General features: G+C 35.4%; 1 protein-coding gene across 2 annotated transcripts in view; it reads right to left on the bottom strand.

The window, feature by feature from the left end:
* LOC118766506 (protocadherin Fat 4-like) overlaps positions 1-19,713 on the bottom strand; it is a 362,146-nt gene that overhangs the window by 192,781 nt on the left and 149,652 nt on the right. For both annotated transcript variants that reach the window (XM_036509891.1, XM_036509892.1), the window contains 3 exons: positions 16,666-16,811; positions 8,753-8,932; positions 4,724-4,861 (listed from right to left, as the gene is read on the bottom strand). In XM_036509891.1, coding sequence (XP_036365784.1) covers positions 4,724-4,861; positions 8,753-8,932; positions 16,666-16,811 — 464 coding nt within the window. The remainder of the gene's footprint in view (positions 1-4,723; positions 4,862-8,752; positions 8,933-16,665; positions 16,812-19,713) is intronic.

Genomic DNA, 19,713 nt, shown 5'->3' with positions numbered 1-19,713 from the left:
ACCATTTATGACCGATTCTTTCTTCAGCTTGCACTACTGGGATGTATTGTAAGGTTTAAGGTCAAATATCAGTGCGCGCTGATTCTCTTCGGGGTTTTTAGCTGGAGATTTCCGGATGAAATTGGGAATTTAACAAAAGGAATAACTATACATATATTTTCCCTGAATGCTCATAACGTAAGCAGAAATAGATTCTAATACAGTGCGTTCATGGTAACTGTGTGCAATAGATGCAGAAGTCAACCAAAGCTAACAGCAATAATGTCATCCAATTCACATGTTCACAAATGTAAAAAATATATAGAGACCATTCACGTTATAATGAGACATTCATTGCGGATTACAGAAACCTATGATTACTGTATGGTCGCGGGCACTGGAGTCTGACAAGTTGTGTATAAGGCTAAACGCTTTATGGATGCGAAACAATTGGTCACTCTATGCCTGGACATATATTTAGCTTCATATAAATACATTACTGCTTTATACTTTAGAGCGTGCTTATTTTCGGATATATGATCCATACGCGCATACATACTTATTTATAAACATATATGAAATAAACAATATATATATATATATATATATATATATATATTAAAGATTTATTATCTTTAATAAAATTTTTGCATTTCTTAAAATTATGAAGATGCGAACCCGCTATGGCAAAGTTTGTCATTTTCAGCGACTGTGTTGGAATTAATGGTGTTAGTACTTTCTTTATTTATTTATTAATTAATGGTGTTAGTGGTGGTGGTTGAATTTGCACGTACAATGTGTGAAAAAATTCTTTTTCTTTTTCCTGGTTTTCTTATTTATTGTTGTTGAATTGGTTAGCAACAAATACTCGGGTGAACGGGTTTTTCTCGAAGCCGTTCAACATCAAGCGCTCTGTTCGGCATGGGTGTCATCTCTAGAAACCTTACTGCGGCAGTTGGAGGGATGGAAGAGCATCCCACGAGATCTTGGTTGCAGTAGGAAGGTTTCGGCGTACGCGGATGACATCACCATCATCGTGTCCGAGATGATACACCTACAGAAGGTAGGCAACTTCATTAAGGACTATGAGGCGGTGGCAAGAGCAAATGTTAACCGGGATAAGTTCGTCGGCTTGCAACTCGGCACCTGGAGAGGCAAGACGATACCTCTCAACAACGTCGTAGCGTTGGACGGAGGGGCTGTTTAAAATGCTAAGGGTTTCATTTGGTCCAGGCCTCCAGATAGAGACAAATTGGAGTGAGGTAACGAGCAGTGTGACCCACCTAACTCAGACTTGAACTCAGACAGGGGAACTGTTCTGCACACGATTGAGCTATGTCCCAAAATTTCCGATAATGTTAGATAACTGGAATGTTCTGATGATAATGATGGTAGTGTATCACAGCCCGAGAAGGACGGTTCTGCAATTTCTTGCTGAACATCCGGCACAGATTATTTGTTTATAGTGATTACAATGATTACATGATTGTGATGGACATTAGCTCCCTCTCTCCATCAAATTGAACTTGCCCGAATAGGTACACAGTGTATCATACAACAGGTGTCGAAGTCATAGCAGAGCAACAACACCCGACTTCCTACGCAACCGCTGAGCCTGGATGCGCATTCATCCATCCGTCAATACTCTCGGTGTCGGGGGTTGACCTGCTTTCTCTTCTGCGGGTTTTACGAATAGCAAAGGGCCACGTTTCGGACTTCTCCCATCCTGCGAACTCTGGGACGAAGACCGTTCGCTCAACAGCAACAGCAACAGAGCAATGACAGATGAAGTATTTTGCTCAAAAACACAATGCATCACCCGATCCAGAAATCGAAATCGAAATCGTGAGTGCAACACCCTGACCACTATATTATCTGCCCTAGCGGTATGTTGTAAGAAGAACTCACAAATCACATATATTTTGGTAAACGGTATGATGTGAGCAATGGTTGTGCTCCGACATCAATTGTTGGACACAGCTAATATTTTTGGCTTCTACAAATTTCAACACTTCTGGAATACTTACTATCCCTTTCTGGTGTCTTTCTGAGATTGATTTGACGGGGAATAACAACTCTAAGCTCGGCTGTTCAACCAAGGGGGCAACAAAAGTGTAAAGCGTCACATTTGCCTGAATTTCCCACTCAACTCACAACGGCGTATCTTATGATTTGTTGGAAAGTGGTGAATTATATTCATTATTTTCCTTGTAAAATGTTGAACCAACTCACGACATTTTCTGCAATTATTCCTACTATCTTAAATGTGAGGCACTAATTTCTTGAGACTTGTATACATCCCACGATTCAATATAGAAGTTGCGAATGTCTTTATAATCAGCAGTAGTTTGCAATTGGACTACCTTCCGGACTCTACAACTCAAACTTCCTCTTGTGTGTCAACTCGCTTTGACAAAAATCTTCATTAGATTTCCATTCCAAAAGAATGTGCAATCCATACCCATATTTTGTTAGTCTTGTTTTTCAAGGAGTAGATATAGCGACATTGTGTCTTTCTAACTTTAATGCTACGAGTGCGGTGCACTTCGCATATTGAGCATTCCTTTCTCTGTCTCGTGGTAAACTTTTCGAAGTGGGTGACATCCAGCACAATCCTTCGTAACATGAGCGGCTACAGATCCTCTACTCTTTTGATATTAATATATTTTCATAGCACTGCTTGAAAAAATTTAGATATTGATAACTTTTTTAGTTACCTGCTACACTCAATCAGGGAGCTAAAGTATACATATCGAGCAATGACAAGCCTGGGTACACCAACTCTAGAGTCAACAGTAGACCTACAGTGTGAAGATTTTCTGCCGACTTGACGTGACGCCATGAAACACCTCGTTGATATTGGTTGGTCTTTGAATCCATTCACCCGAGTTCATCCACCCTTCTTAACAGGTTTGTTTAGTTTTATTCTGCTGGGTGTCCAGTAGCCAACCGCCCTACCAAATAGGCTTGGTTAGATTGGCAGTTTAGTTACCATCAGCCTGGCCATGAAAAGATCGTACTTACTTACATGGTTACCAAAAGTAGATCCTTACCATCTCCCTTGCCTAATGATTATGTAGAATGAGGGTTTTAGCTCTTGGCACAATCTTGTCCTTGTTGTGTTGATACAAGTAGGAAGAAATGGGGTGTGAAGGCATTGTGGGCGGTGAGAATGAGGTTGTCTCCATAACGCTACAAAAGTGCATATGTCTAATTCTCTCAAGTTGTGAAGTCACGTGGTGATGGGGTAGGAAGGAATTTGTGAAGTCACTGTTATGGTGGCGATGGACTTCAGATTATATCAATCTACAGCTGTATTTATATCTAGATTCACGTATATCAGTGAATAGAAAAGACACCGACAGAGTTAGAGAAAATGATATAAGAAAACATAGCATATAAATAACTGTGATCTTTGTAATTTACTGACAGTCTCTGCATATTTTGACCTATAATGTCACAGTAAAGATGAACAGGAATATTGCCTCATGGGAGGAAAGGATGATTTGATTAAAGCAGTCAAAAAGGTTATAATATAAAAAAAAAATCATTCCGAGGTGTATCATAATTAAATTACATATCTTTCCAATATTTTTAGATTATAAGCCATAAATGATACTAATAATTGAATCCATCACGAATTTTAAAAAAATATCGCTAGTATTTTCTTTTAATTTAATTATTTAATGGTCGCTGAAATTCTTACTTTCCCCTCTGTTTTTAGTTTAAATTCAGTCAGGTTTATAAAGTACCAGTCATGTGCTGAGGGCTAACTAATAATAATATGAAACAGAATAATTGAAATTTTCATGGAAATAATATAGTTGCAACTTTGAATTTGCTTCACTTATGAACATAATAGAATTTTAAATTCAAGATAATATTCAAGATTTCTTTTTCATTTAAATTTATGAACTCGATAATTCAATAAAATTGATATATTTCAAAAACCTAAACGAGACCAATAACATGCTGATACCAGAGAACTGAACCAAAGTAAATTAATAAAAAGTTTGTAAACTTAAATCAAATTTCAAAGAGAAATTAAGCAAAAACGGAATATGGAAACATTTCGATGAAAAAAACCGTTATTACATTTGATTAGAGAATAAATTTATATTTAGGATTTCTCGATACCATGTTTTATTCTATCTTATCGATTATATTAATCTAAAATTTTAAAAATAAGAAAAATGACTGAAAAAAAAAAGCAGAATCTATTGGTTGTTAGTTTTGTTTAATATTCTAAGTATTGCTTTATATTTTGGCCAATATGGTTCACATTTCTCGACTAGCAAAGATATTCCATAAGTGGTGATGTATTTTGAATTCAAAATTGGAGTTACATTTGTTGACTGACATCTTCAACATCGTTGGGGAATGTAACGCAAAAACAGAGGAAGTGCGAAGGTATTGCCACTATGATTTCACTTGTCTATGTGAAGGATAAGAATGCAAACTGGAAATTTACACAGGATACGAAGTCGGTTCGTCGGGAGTTAACGTTTTACATTAAATATATGTTAAACATCCTGATACATGGAAATCGCAGAAAAAAAATAAAGATAATACATACATGAAATATCGAAGGTTTCATACCAAATCAGTATTAAAAATGCATTGAATATAACAGATGGGCAGAAGCGAAATTGTTAGCATCAAATGAAACTGTTAACGCATTTATTTGGCTTATCCAAAATTTACGCTTGCTGAGCAAACTTTAATAGTAAATGTTAAATCTTACCTCAAGCTGTATCTCACTTTTAAGTTCTCTATCAACCACATATGGCCTAGACACATACACAATTCCAGTATTCTTATCAATTCTGAATCCATCTTTGAAATTTTTTACTATTTCGTAATGAAACATTTTATTTCTTCCCTGTAAATATAAAAGAATCTAAGTAGAACTAAAAGTTTCTTCCAAGTTCAATGATGGAAGTTGAGTTTTAAGAAGAAAAAATTATTAAACTGATTATTTAGATAAGAAAAATTTACAAATAAGTTTAATTCATTGGAGATAAAAAAAAACGAAGACAAAACAAAAAACAAAGACAGTCGTGTTTGCAAAAGACAAAAGATGAAATTCTGATTAGTGAAAACAAATGTAAACAACAACAATAAAAACAAATCGAGACGTATACGAATAAGAGAACAAAAAGATAAGGTAATTCGAAATGATTTCAGAATTATGTCTACTATCATTAGTAAAATCATGAAGAAATGAAACAAGAAATTGAATCAGTTGTCTCATAGATCACATCTAATAATAGGTTGCTATAATTTTAAAGATTAGAAATTGAACAAATAGTAAAATGTAAGACTATCCAAGTATTCAGTGTTTACTTGTTATAGTATCTTAATTGTAGAGTACAGGACAAGCTATTTGAAAATTGGCGAAGACTGGGGAATAAGGAGGGGAATAACATATCAGAACCTTTTTCGCATTCAGATTCAATCAAAGTTGTGACCATGCTGGGGCATCGAATGTTTCTTTTTTCTGTCGACTAATATCATCTTTCGTCATCGACTGTTTTTTTTCTCTGTAATTGGTAAAATAAATAGTGCTTATACTGATCCATCACCGTCATTACCTTATATTTCTAGCAACTCTAAAAAGGGAAATTCTTACTGGTTTACCAAACCGCTAGAAATTACAGTCGGTATACCTTCAAACTATATACTCCTGTCTTAAGAAAGGAAGCACGTATTGGACAATGTACCATACGTCATGACTAGAATGTCTTTATACATAGGTCTGCCCGAATGAGGTTGACTCATCCTTAAACAGCAAAGGCAACAGTGACAACGTAACGTTTCATTGTCCCAAGGAAACAACGATCAAATTTGACAATTTATGGGGAATGTTAAAAAGTTGAAGTTATACAACTTAGAAGAATTCTGCTTTAACAGTCCAGATAAAGTTCTTTGGTTCTGTCTATTTATCAAAGATACTTAAGTAAAATTTGCCCAGCCTAGGATTTTTTCCTTTTGAACGGCAGACAATTTCTAGTTAACTAAACATTTTAAAACTTCGTATACTGGTAGAATGTGTCAAAATAAAACATTTTTTTCTCTTGGCTTTCTTTAAAAAATTGTAATTTGTTTGTTTAACGTAGTTTAATTTTTCGAATTTTACCCAATCCTATGCTCTCTTTTAAGCTAAAATCATTTGCTGTGTCTAAAACTGAGACAACATCCTGTAACTAACCCTAAACCTCCCTCTAACCCTAACCCTAGCCCTAAATTTTTTTTCTTAATTGTTAAATTAATTTAATTGTTACGCGTGTAAAAAAAACTAAAGCAATGGAATTAAATTAATTTAACAATTAAGAAAAAAAATTAGGGTTAGGGGGAGGTTTAGGGTTAGTTACAGGATGTTGTCTCAGTTTTAGACGCAGCAAATGATTTTAGTTGAATGGAGGTAATCGATTGGTTAAAATTGCCGAAATGCTCGGATTTTCAGACAAAATATCTCACAAACTATAGAATTTTCTCAATAAAACCAAGAGAAAATGATGTTTTGTAAACACATTCTACCAGTATACGAAGTTTAAAAGTGTTTAGTTAACTAGAAATCGTGTTGACATCTGCCGTTCAAAAGGAAAAGATCCGAATCATATCATAATATCGTACTTTGTTGTATACAGGAAAGGATATAGGATAATTGTGGAGTGCTCGTTCGTCAGCTTCCAGTACGAAATAACTAACATAACCTCCTATTACCCTGGAAATGTCAATATAAGTCAATTTCAAGGTATCTGTTACAGAAGGTACGTAGAATGCATCTAAGGAACATAGTATATATATGCTTTCACGAAATCATTAGGACAATTTCCTCCGATGGGGTTCCAACGAGAGATCTCTGGAGTAACGTTACTCAACAGGGTTCGTGGCTCCGAGATTAAGGTGTCTTTCCAGGTGGAGTCGCATTTTCACCACATTGAGTGGTCACAACTTTGGCACTACGGACAATTAGAATGTCGTAGGATAGGATCGCAAGAATGTTTCTTCAAGCCGAGCTAGCCGGCAGGATACCTAAGAGTAGAGCAAGAGTGAGGTGGTTAAATAATATTCATAGTCTCTATTGATCACGCTTGGGAGTCCAACCGGAAAGCGTAATATGAGTTGCTTCTGACAGGAACATATGGAGGAGGTTCCCATGGACTCTACTACCACCCACTACCCTCCCAGGAAAAGTGAACAGAGAAGATGGATGTATGGATAATTCCCCTTCCATGAAAAAAATTCACATCATTTATTTATCTGATATTTTATTTTTCTGCTAAAGATAAAATGATGTCTGTAACATGATGTTAGTTGCCATTGGAGAGTGCTCCCATGTTCTTTATATTCTAAATATTACTAAACTAACACATTGCATTCACATGATTGCTTATTGAAATGATAGAAGCAGTGTATATTAATCTCACATATTTATTAATCAACTTATATTTGTGTTTCTGCTCACAAACAACCAGTATGTTTCCTGATCGCCTTTAATCGGGATATGATAACTTTTAGCTAGGACTGACACATCAGTAGAGTTCTCGGTAATCTACAGACACCACGAGGTCCAGTGTAAAAGTAGAGTATTCAAGGACTCTTCGTTAGACCGTTAAAGAATATATTGCTATTAATTTGTGCGTGTGTGTTTGTGTTTATTAACGCTATGTCTCTAGGTAAATTTAGCAATGAATAACTGCCTATAATACAAAAGGTTACCTCTCAACCTTGAACGGAGAAAAGAGAGAAAGGTATCTGCCGCACTCGAGCCACGCATCATCTGTAGCCCAGATAATCTTATACCAATTACACTAAAGTAACTTTCCGATTTCAGGTGTCCAAACTGGAAGGTTTAGTTTTCCAAGTAAACGTAGAAGCAACAAGGTATGTTTAACTAAAAGTTATTTACATGTTTAGATGACCCTTATCTTTTCAGTATACACAATTCTAGAGATTCTTCATCCTATATTTCTGTTATTTCTTTTCCTTTCGGTTTTCATCTCATCTTTGACCATAATACCAATCCTTTACCACAGTTCCATTCACTTATATTAGATTTTATTTCTTATTTTATTTTACATACAATGGTTTATATATATCAATGAACGAGATATTATGGTTTCCGATTTCTGCATAGTGATTGACATGCTAAATGTTTTAAAGGAAAGCGTAGAGTCGACACAAGTAACCCCAGTACTTCGCTGGTGATTTATTTTATCGATGCCAGAGTAATGAAAGGTAAAATGGATCCCAGCGGGATTTCAATTGAAACCATAAAGAACCAGAAGACATATCGCAAAGCATTTCTTCCGACGCTCTGATGATTCTGCCAGCTACCCAACCGAAGTTTTCGAGATATTCAAATATCTCCACTGCATCTCACATAAACATCGAACTTGCAACATCGATCTTAGAAGATTCCGTTGCAAGTAAAATATAGCATAACAGTATAGTTTCAGTATCGATTAGTCTGTCGTCTGTTTCTTTTTAACACCATGATTTTGCTCTCTCTCTCTCGTTCACAAACAAACAAACACAAACACATATCTCATAATAACAGTAAAAGAATTAATCAAAATACGACGCAAATAGAAACCACAGTCAATAAGGTTAATAGTTTAGTGTCAGTTTCCAAAATGAAAAAAATGCTGTACTAATAAAAGAATAAATCATTTAAACCATACTGACATATAAGAAAAAGGTGCATAGAAATATGAAAATACAAAAACAAATAAAATATTCAATAAAGTAATAAAGCACTTCATACGTAGTCGTCATCGATGGCAGTAACGTTGAGGATAATATCGTTTGTTTTCAAACTGGGAAACTCATTGATTTCTCCTCGGTAGAGCTTTTTGCTGAACGACGGTGCATGTAAGTTCTGGTCAGTCACCTGAATGTTGAGCTTAGCCGTGTCCTTTCGCTGAGGATTGTCTGTCTGGTAGGCCTAATAACCAATAAAAAAAAATTGGAAAATGTATTATAAAAGAAACTATTTGATGTTTTTTTTTTTTGCGTACAAAAGGAAACAAATAAGAAAAATATAATTATGAACGAAACTTGTGTATATAGATAGATAAATTTTTTTATCTAACTTTCTATAATTAGTTACCAAAAGTTGTGTGAGTTTGAGTGTTTGTGTGTGTGTGTGGAAGCAACCTCACACAAAGACAACCCACGGCAACTAACAAAGACCAAATATAATTATAAAAAGCAACAAAAGTGTCCATGAACAAGAACGTTTTCTTGTTACAACTTAAAGAACATAAGGAGGCAATAATCTTAGATTATCATTTGCTTTATATAATGCCCCAAGTATTTTTTAATGGTAGATCACACAAGAACGTCTATAGAAACGGAAACCTTTCCAAATAACCTTGTATGACACGATTTCGTCGCCATGAAAATTTGATAGGGGGAGCATGAATACGCACCATCTGTGTAGGTTTCGTGTGAAGGAGATCACTGCACGCATCCTGTCAGAGTGTCAAAGAATGCTCGTTCAAGGCAGATACAGATATTGCTATTACAATGTGCTGATGTAAGTCGATAACATTATGAAGTGGGAGAAACAAGAATAGCTAAATTCAAGGGAACCAGCACCATCAACGAATGCATGGATGTGGAATAGCAATGAAATAAGTAGTTTATTATATAGGATCCAACGGTGGGATAGGATACGAAGGTAGGCCTGAAAGAAAACTGCTGCTCCTGCAGGCCGTTCAGACAACCCTGAGACTAGGCATGGTCCTCTGGTCAGATGACGTGAAGCTTATCTTAATAGAAATTAGCCCTGAAAAAGGAATGGTGTGATTAAGAGTGTGAAGTGGACCCTTTATATGAAGTAGGTACAAAGCCATAAACAGGGAGGGCTTTGCTTCGTAATTTTCTGCTAGACGTTACAGGAATAAATGAAAATATTTGCTTTCAGCTAAGAAATCGAAGCCGTTTGGTAAATTCGGTTTAAGAAGGGATTATCCTGTTGTCGTGTTACTGTTGAACCTCAGGTCAATCGTGTTTGCGCAAATTCATGATATAAAACAACTTCTCTCTGGAGGCCCCGTATCGTGTGCTTTAGCATTTTTGGATACGCAAGGATTTACTAAACAACCTATTAGATTTAACAGAGTTCAATAGAATTTCATTAAACAAGTGTTTTCTTTTATTTCAGTAGAATTACGGTTAAACATCAATCTTAAAGTTGATTCATCGTATCAAGACTGAATTGTTGACTAATGCCTTTTGATTTGTTGTTTAGGCAACCCTGATTCAGGAAATACTTTCATTCTTATTTCGTTATTGCCCACAAGAAGCTATACACAGAGGGGACAAACAAGGACAGACAAACGGATTAAGTCGATTACATCGACCCCAGTGCGTAACTGGTACTTAATTTATCTACCCCGAAAGAATGAAAGGCAAAGTCGACCTCGGCGGAATTTGAACTCAGAACGTAGCGGCAGACGAAATACCGCTAAGCATTTCGCCCAGTGTGCTAACGTTTCTGCCAGCTCGCCGCCTTACTTTCATTCTGCTAAACAATTTCACAAATTAGCGAATCATGCAGGAATTACACAGCAGCTACACAACCAATAATAAAAAAACTACACCGAACCAGTTGGACTACATCAGTGACGGAATGGGACCCATTGATTTGGATAGTTCCGTTTTCACTTCTATAAAGAGAAAACAGATCTTTCATGCACTCGAAGAATAAGAAAAGACGCTACGAAACAAAAACACTTCCTATTTAACAAAGATATATGGAACTTAATTAAATGGAAATTAAAAATGACTTTCAAGATAGGTTTCCTCGGTTTGGAGAACGAGAATTCACTTTTTTGATCAAATGATCGACACACTTGTTGAATGAACGTGTAGAGTGTTGTGCATTCCACAGAAAAGTGAAAAAGCTGAAACACTGAATTAAGACTCCGCCGGTTACGACGACGATCGCCGGTTACGATCAACGGAACAGCTTGCTCGTGAAATCAACGTGCAAATGGCTGAGCATTCCACAGACACGTGTACCCTTAACGTAGTTCTCGGGGATAATCAGCGTGACACAGAGAGTGACAAGGCTGACCCTTTGAAATACAAGTACAACTCATTTTTGCCAGCTGAGTGGACTGGAGCAACGTGAAATAAAGTGTCTTGCTCAAGGACACAACGCGTCGCCGGGAATCGAACTCACAACCTTACGATCATGAGCCGAATGCCCTAACCACTAAGCCACGCGACCTCACATGAAACACTGAATTACGGGTGCAATCAATCATAGTTTGGCCTGAAGTCACACTAAAACAAAAAAAAAAAAAACACTATCTTAAATTGCTACAGAATGGGACCGCAATCCTGTTACCATGGTTGGAAATTAAAATGTTTAACTTAACAACTAAACCATTCCAACAATGTATTGATTTATGGAGCACACATTTTTGTATAGCTAACACAGAAAAGAAAGCGTAGGATAAACATAGAATTGAATTTACGAATAAATTGAAATTTTAATGATTAAATAAATAGAAAAAGAACAATATTATTGTTTTAGTCTGTCAACGTTTCTCCAATATTGACACGTTCATATTTTGACTTACTTTTTCCATCAGTTATTTTTTATATCTATTTTAACAATCCAACACACGTTCCTAGTATGCTCTGCGGGCATTTATTTTATTCATTAAAAAATATCTCAATACGCACACGCACACACACACAGACACACACACATACCCGCACACACCCACACACATTTTCCAGAGAAGAAAAAAGTGGAGTATTAAAGAAAATGTATATAGCGTTGTCGAACTAGTTGTGAGTGCGAAAATTTCGCGACACTGAATATATTTTCAAAAGTCCAAGCAGATGTTTCTATCAAGTGTATATATGTATATATATATATATATATATATATATTATATATATATATATATATATATATATATATATATAGTTAATGCAAACATGAAAACAAAGAAAACACACATGAAAACACAACAACGCGAGGACGTGGAACACGTGTAGTGTTATTGGACGCTCAGGAAGGGAAAGAATGAAGGAGGATTTAACGTTTCGAACGGAGCTCTTCGTGAGAAACAGAAAAAGGAAAGATTCAAGGAAGGGAAGACGGAATAAAAAAATCGCCAACGATACACACGTGGTCACATACATATGTGTGTGTGTGTGTAGTCAATAAAACATAGATAAGAAGAGAAGCACACTCTAAAGAATAGAGCAGTATTTATTACAACGAAAATTTAATTTTTGGACGTAGAGTTACGAAAGCTTTCGTATCCAGAAAGCCAAAGCCTTGTGGAGAGCACGTCCGACTCTATACAGAGTAAAAAAAAAAATATTACGTCACAGGCATGAGGAAATGTTCAGAAAACGTTAATGAGGACGGGTGTCTACCCTGAATCAGAGGATAAAACAACACTTATAGATGATCCAAGAAAGCCTAACCAGCAAACGGGAAAATCCAGTTTTCCAGTAGGTAGCGCTTGAAGTGGATATATTTAGAAAAAAATTCTTTATGACTATTTAACCCGTCAGGTTTAGATTAGTCCTTAAGAATTTTGGCTCTCTCCGCGATGCAGAGTTTGCAACAGCTACTCCCGTTAATATATGGGCCTAGATGATCTATCATTTTCCACCTGATATCACACGGAGGAACCTTGATCTTTGAGGTGCCACACATAGCGGGCCAGGGACGTGATAAACTGTCTTTCTGGGACTCTGAAAGATGACTGGTGGTTGCGGAAGCGACGTTTGGAAGATGTACTAGCTGATGCGATAGTACACGTATCTCTCACTTACATGCAGTCAGAGATACGTGGTTTTGAAGAGTTTTATTCTTCTTTCAAGCAAACAGGTACATATTGTACCCTGACTTTTAATATATGTATATATATATGTATGTATATATATATATATATATATATAATATATATATATATATATATAATATATATATATATATATATATATGATTTGATTGATTTGATTTTGATTTTGATTTTTCCAGTTTCAGCTAATGAGCTGTGGCCATGCTGGGGCACCGCCATTTGGTTTGCTACACAATTTTACCTCACGGATGCTTTTTAGCAAACGCCATCTGATGCATGAGAGAGTTCGATGCAGCTGCCCTCATCTGCACCTCCTGCCGTAAAGTTGGTTCATCCGGGACACCTGACAGGAAGCGATCCAGTCCTACATTAAAGACATCCGCATCTACACCATGCAGGTCCCTCAGGTTCTTCGGGAGGATATTGAGGAGCTGTGGGCCTCTGAAGCCCAGGCTATCACAATATCTTGTCCTACATCTTGATGGCAAATTTGGAGTCCTTGGTACTACGCAGTGGCGCCCGGTTCTCGATGCCAAAGTTTGGGACAAGTCCTTCCAGGATCTTCCAGATATATATTATGGCATATCTTTCTCGCCTACGCTCCAGGGAATAGAGCTTTAATCTCTTGAGTCTTTCCCAGTAGCTCATATGCTGCACAGAGGCTATCTTCTTCGTGTAGCTTCGTTGGAAGGCCTCAAGTTCTATATATATATAGTTATTATTTGAGGGAATATTATTCCTAACTTACAGGAAAAAATTCAATTTAGAAATACTAAATCAAATTTCACAAAATATAATATAAATATATATATAAAAATTAGAAAGGAAACACCTTTTATCAATTCAAAATGAACAATTAAATTACACCATCCATATACCAAATATACACGTTTTTATTATTATTTTGCAATTTACTTATTCATCGGTATATTATTGTTATTTTATTTTTAATATTTCTATTTTATGTAATTTTCGAGATGGTGTAATTTAATTATTCATTTTGAATTGATAAAAGGTGGTTTTTCTAATTTATATATATCTATATATATACATACATATATACGTACCTACATACATTTATATGTATATGCGTGTGTGTGTACGTACGTACATCTATCTTTCGGTTTTATCCCTAAATGTCTTTAAGTCGTTAGGCTGCGGCCACGCTGGGTCATTGCTTTGAAAGATTTTAGTCAAACGAATTGACCCTTAGTTCTTATTTTTTAAACCTTGTATTCTATCGATCACTTTTGCCGAACATCTAGGTTAGGAGACGTGAGACACAACTACACCTGTTCTCAACCGATAGAGGGGGACAAACACAGGCACGAAGATAGACACGTATATACACATACAGACACACGTTTATATGTACGGGGAGGGGTGGTACTGAAAAGTTCCTGGCGTTAAGGGTACATCGAAAGGCCTAGTTGGAGTTCCAAACTTCCTAGTTCTTTTATAGAGCTTAGAAAAACTGAAGGACCACTGCAACAGGTGTGTGAATCTGAGACAGAGCAATATGTTGAATAAAATCATAATTAACTGATAGTCCTGTATTTTCTTTTCCTCAAAGCCAGTAACTTTTCAGGCCCCCATCGTATGGAGTTGTTCAGTTTACATCTATGAAACCATGTCAAAAACCGTTTGTCAGCCAGGGGCTATAGTAGAAGACAGTTGACCGAGGTACCACGCATAGTAGAAGGTCTGCCATGACAACAGGAAATGTGGGTTCGAGTCCACGGACAGCTTCCGACAGTTTCTATTCAAGAGTATTATTTTTTTTTTCAACTCAATAAATTTGTACATGTCATTGTTTATTAGTTTTATGCGCTTCGAAATCGATGTCCCAGCCCTAAATCTTTTTTGCGTTCTCTCAAAAGTTTTAAAATATTTATGACGTGAACAATATATATATATATAATATATATATATATATATATAATACAAAAATGGGGCAAGAACGCAAAACATCCAGACAGACGATACAGAGAAAACAAGGACGGGTCATTCGAAGTTTTCTTTCCTCAGTCGAGTTCCTGGTTATCATATATATATATATATATATATATATATATATATATATATATATATGGTTGACGTGATAAAATTTTTTTTAATGTTCGTAGCTACTTCAACATGGCTGTTCTGTTTGAGCGTAATTTACGGTGCTCTTTTAACCCCAAGACAACATCTCCTCTAACTGGTAACCATGCACAGCTGCATCCGATATACTGAGAGCAGGGGAAGGAACCTCTACCACCTTCTAGCGACGAAACCAACATACTAGTTTCGTTTCGGGCTATTTCTGCTTCACTTCAGTGCTGGACACCTCGTCTGCTAAAGATGGCAGTAACTCGCATCCGCTAACAATATTTATTGATTTCAAACGACGTACAATTGCAACAAGCTAAAAAGCTAATTCGAAAATCTCTCTAAGAGATGATCGCAGTAGTTGTACTAGTAAGTAATGTTCGTAGCCTCTTCATTATGGCTGTTCCGTCGAGCAGCTGTGCATCGTCAACCAGTTAGAAGAGATGTCCTCTTGGGGTAAAAAAATCATAATTCCGCTCGAACGGAACAGCCATGTTGAAGTGGTTATGAACATTACTTACTAGTACAAATTCTGCGCTCAGAGAGCTTTTAGAAGTAGCTTTTTAGCTTATATATATATGTATGTATTTGTATACATACATACATACATACATACATACATACATACATACATACCTATCTATCTATCTATCTATCTATCTATCTATCTATCTATCTATCTATCTATCTATCTATCTATCTATCTATCTATCTATCGATGAATCTACCTAATTCTCTCTCTTTTTCTCTCTCTCTCTCTCTCTCTTTATATATATATGCTTAATCAAATCTGAATGTAAGGTAAATATAATCGTGACTTGAAAACGAAAACAAACCGAATACACAATTGTGTGTTGAAATGGACTCCTACTGCTGAGGATATTAATAAAGCACTAATATACGTGATAATATTGGTGAAGGTGGGATGAGTGACCGAGGATATGGATTACAAGTATATGGATTATCTTCCAATTTTTTTTTAAATATGTAGTTCTTGCCGAAAGACTGGTCACAACAAAACTATGGTAAAAGAAATATAAACATACCTTAGTCTTTCAGGTATTAATGAGTTTGGATCGTTTCGGTTTGAACGGCAGTTATGAAACTGTCACCCATAATTATGACCCTAGAATTGATCTATTGCATTTCAATCTCTTTTAGGGTTAGGGTTAGTTAGGTTTAGTTAGGGTTAGGGTTAGGGGTGGGGGAAGGGTATCGTTTTTTCTTCACAAATGTGAATAAACCCAATCTGTTTCTTAAACGAGGGACATATTCATACGGCACAGAATGCTTTTTAACTCAATAGACGTCACTGATTGGTTGAAATTGCAGAAATTAAAGAAAAAAAGCAACAAATATCTTACAAACTCTAAAATTTTCTCAATAAAGCCAAGAGAAAAAGATGTTTTATAAACACATTCTACCAGTATACGAAGTTTAAAATTTTTTAGTTACCTAGAAATGTTAAAAACTGCCGGTCAAAGCGAAAAGATCCATGAGTTTTGTTAAACAGATGAAAATAGGAGAAGAGAATAACACTGTATTTCACATGCACACATAAGAACTTCATCAAAGCCGCCATCTAAACTTACCATAGAAATAACGATAGAAGAATTTTGGACGTAACCTTATTAAGATATAAAAAGAAAACTCTTTCCTGTAGCTGTTGTTATTACATTTACATGGCTAAGTGCGGGAAAAAAAACGGGAAAAGAAGGGCAAAATATGAAAAACTCTCACTTACTCTCACTGTCAAATCAAAAGACGGAAAGTAGGGTTTCATTGACGAATCTCCACGACTTCTAGAAATTCTCTCAATGGTTCTCAGAAGGCAGAGGGTTCCGTTATCTTCTTGCATTCGGAAATAAGTCTTCCAGTTTGGTGGAGATCCTATATATATATATAAAAAAACAATGAAAATATATTCAAATATATCTATTTTAGCTTTTCTCAAACAGGTAACTATGAATTTGTTAATTTATCTATAGTTGGGTAAGCCTCTCCGAATTAAAGTGGAATTCACAGGTCAGATATTAAGAAATAACAACACTAGTTGTATGTAATGTCTTTTCCTTTCACACCCACCTTGATCGATTATTAGACTTTTATTAGAACTATTATCAGAACTCTTATTAGATTTACTGTGAAAAACTTTAATCTATAGTTATTAGGTGTATTAGATATAAGAATATAGGGATCTTTTCGGTTTGAACGGCAGTTTTTAACATAATTTCTAGGTAACTAAAAAATTTTAAACTTCGTATACTGGTAGAATGTGTTTATAAAACATATTTTTCTCTTGGCTTTATTGAGAAAATTCTATAGTTTGTAAGATATTTGTTGTTGTTTTTCTGCAATTTCAACCAATCAGGGACGTCCATTGAGGTAAAAAAACATTCTGTGCCGTATGAATATGCCCCTCGTTTAAGAAACAGATTGGGTTTATTTACATTTGTGAAGAAAAAAGATACCCTTCCCCCACACCTAACCCTAACTCTAACCCTAACTAACCCTAACCCTAAAACAGATTGAAATGCAATAGATCGATACTAGGGTCATAATTATGGGTGACAATTTCATATGACATCGCTAGAAAAAATTGCCGTTCAAACCGAAAAGATCCGAATATAGTTCTTGATGTATCATTTTTATAAGACGCTTGTGTGCAGTGATTTTTTTAAATATTTGGCTGCTATTTCTAGCATATTTAGTGAAGTAAAAACTTCGTACTTCGGTCGCTTTGCGATAACAAATGCAATACTCGAATTCCAGGCATGTTGCACGTATATAATGTCTTGGATCTTTTCGGTTTGAACGGCAGTTTTTTCTAGCGGTGTCATATGAAATTATCACCCATAATTATGACCTTAGTCTCGATCTATTGCATTTCAATCTGTTTTAGGGTTAGGGTTAGGGTTAGGGGTGGGGAGAAGGGTATCTGTTTCTTAAGCGAGGGACATATTCATACGGCACAGAATGTTTTTCACCTTAATACACGTCAGTGATTGGTTGAAATTGCAGAAATTTAAGAAAAAAAACAACAAATATCTTACAAACCATAGAATTTTCTCAATAAAGCCAAGAGAAAACGATGTTTTATAAACACATTCTACCAGTATACGAAGTTTAACATTTTTTAGTTACCTAGAAATTATGTTAAAAACTGCCGTTCAAACCGAAAAGATCCAATGTCTTTATTGTCTTATTCACTCGTTTCAATTCGAGAGATAAAGTTACTGTAGAAAACAGAAAATTGATACAAACAAGCAAAAGTAGTTTATAATAATAAGCGTTCGGAAAACATGCTAAATATCTTTTTCAGAAATGTATAAACACAGAAATATATTCCTCTGAAGTCGTTGCACAAAACTGTCGGAAGTCTAAAAGAAATATACTTTTTCAGAAAAACATCATATATGATATATGATGGGCCCGGGAACAGGGGGTGCAGGTGGTGCAAGTGCACCCCTAGAATTTTTGTGGAGTGCAGAACCAAAATTTGCATTTCTACTTATTTTTCTCAGGTTTAGAAAACAGTAAATAAGTGATGTGTAAAAAGTAGCTTGAAGTTAGGTTCCGTCTCAAAGAACAAAACAAAAATAAATATCAAAAAGAAACAAGACCTTATTTGTAAATATTTTTGGAACTGGGTTTGCAGTCCCTAAGCAAATTTCGTTCCCGAGCCAGTGCATATATCACAAATGTAAAATTCCTATTAAATTGATCAACGCTACACCAAATGAAAGATGCCGAAATAATCAAAATAATTATTTTGAATTGCTCTCATGCTCGGTACAACCCATCTTATTTATCATAGATTCACTGATCTTTTTCTCAATCGATTTTATTCACTACGAGTTTCATCATTTAAAGCTGAGTTATAATATTGGTTTCAAATTTTGGCAGAAGGCCCTCAGAGGATGAAAACCAAAGTCGACCTCGGCGGAAATTGAACTCAGGAAGACATAAAATGTTAAGCATTCTGTCCGGCTTGCTAACGATTCTGCCAGTTCGCCGCATTAAGCTGAGGTATAATATTAATTCAATTTCATAAAAGCAATGATAGTTCATATGTTCCACACGTCTAAAGTTTTTGATTGTTATTAGTCTGTCTTGTAAATTGATTATTGTTTATTTCTGGAAACTAATATCAATTGTGATAGAGTTAAGACGAAGATATATCTTATTTCTTAATATTTTTCAGTTTCTACAGATTGCTATGCAACTGGTAGCAAAATATTGTGTATCAAAACAATTCATATTAACAATATTTATTTTGTGGAGAAGAATACTGATTAAGAGTGTCCCCGTCTTTCGCACTAAGAAATAAAAAGACAAAAACAGTATAAAAGTCATTGGACCTCCAAAATTAAAGTGTACGCGAAATTATTTTGAAATACTCCATCCCCAATTATACCACACTATCATCACAGTGGGTAATGCATTATGATTATGTAAAGTGGACAAACAATATAATAAAATGAAATAAAAATAAAATAAAGTAGTAAAAAATCAAATCGAGTCGTTCACACTCAGAGCAAGTTTGATCAACATTATGCTAGATCATCTTAATTAATTTGAAGAATAAAATAAACAAAATAATATTAGGGGAGTGTGTGAATCCAATGAAAATCACAGAGGCAGTCTTTAAAGAAATATTCCTATTTGCGACCAGGAGAAGAAATAAAACAAATTTTTGTCTTTTATAGAATATTTTTTTAATCACCGTTAAACGTGAGTTGGAAAACAACGACAGGTATGAGAAAACACTAATTACAGAAGCAAAAGAAGT

The sequence above is a fragment of the Octopus sinensis genome, linkage group LG16 (genome assembly GCF_006345805.1).
Source record: "Octopus sinensis linkage group LG16, ASM634580v1, whole genome shotgun sequence".
Taxonomy (NCBI): domain Eukaryota; kingdom Metazoa; phylum Mollusca; class Cephalopoda; order Octopoda; family Octopodidae; genus Octopus; species Octopus sinensis.
This window is presented reverse-complemented; position numbering and strand designations above follow the sequence as displayed.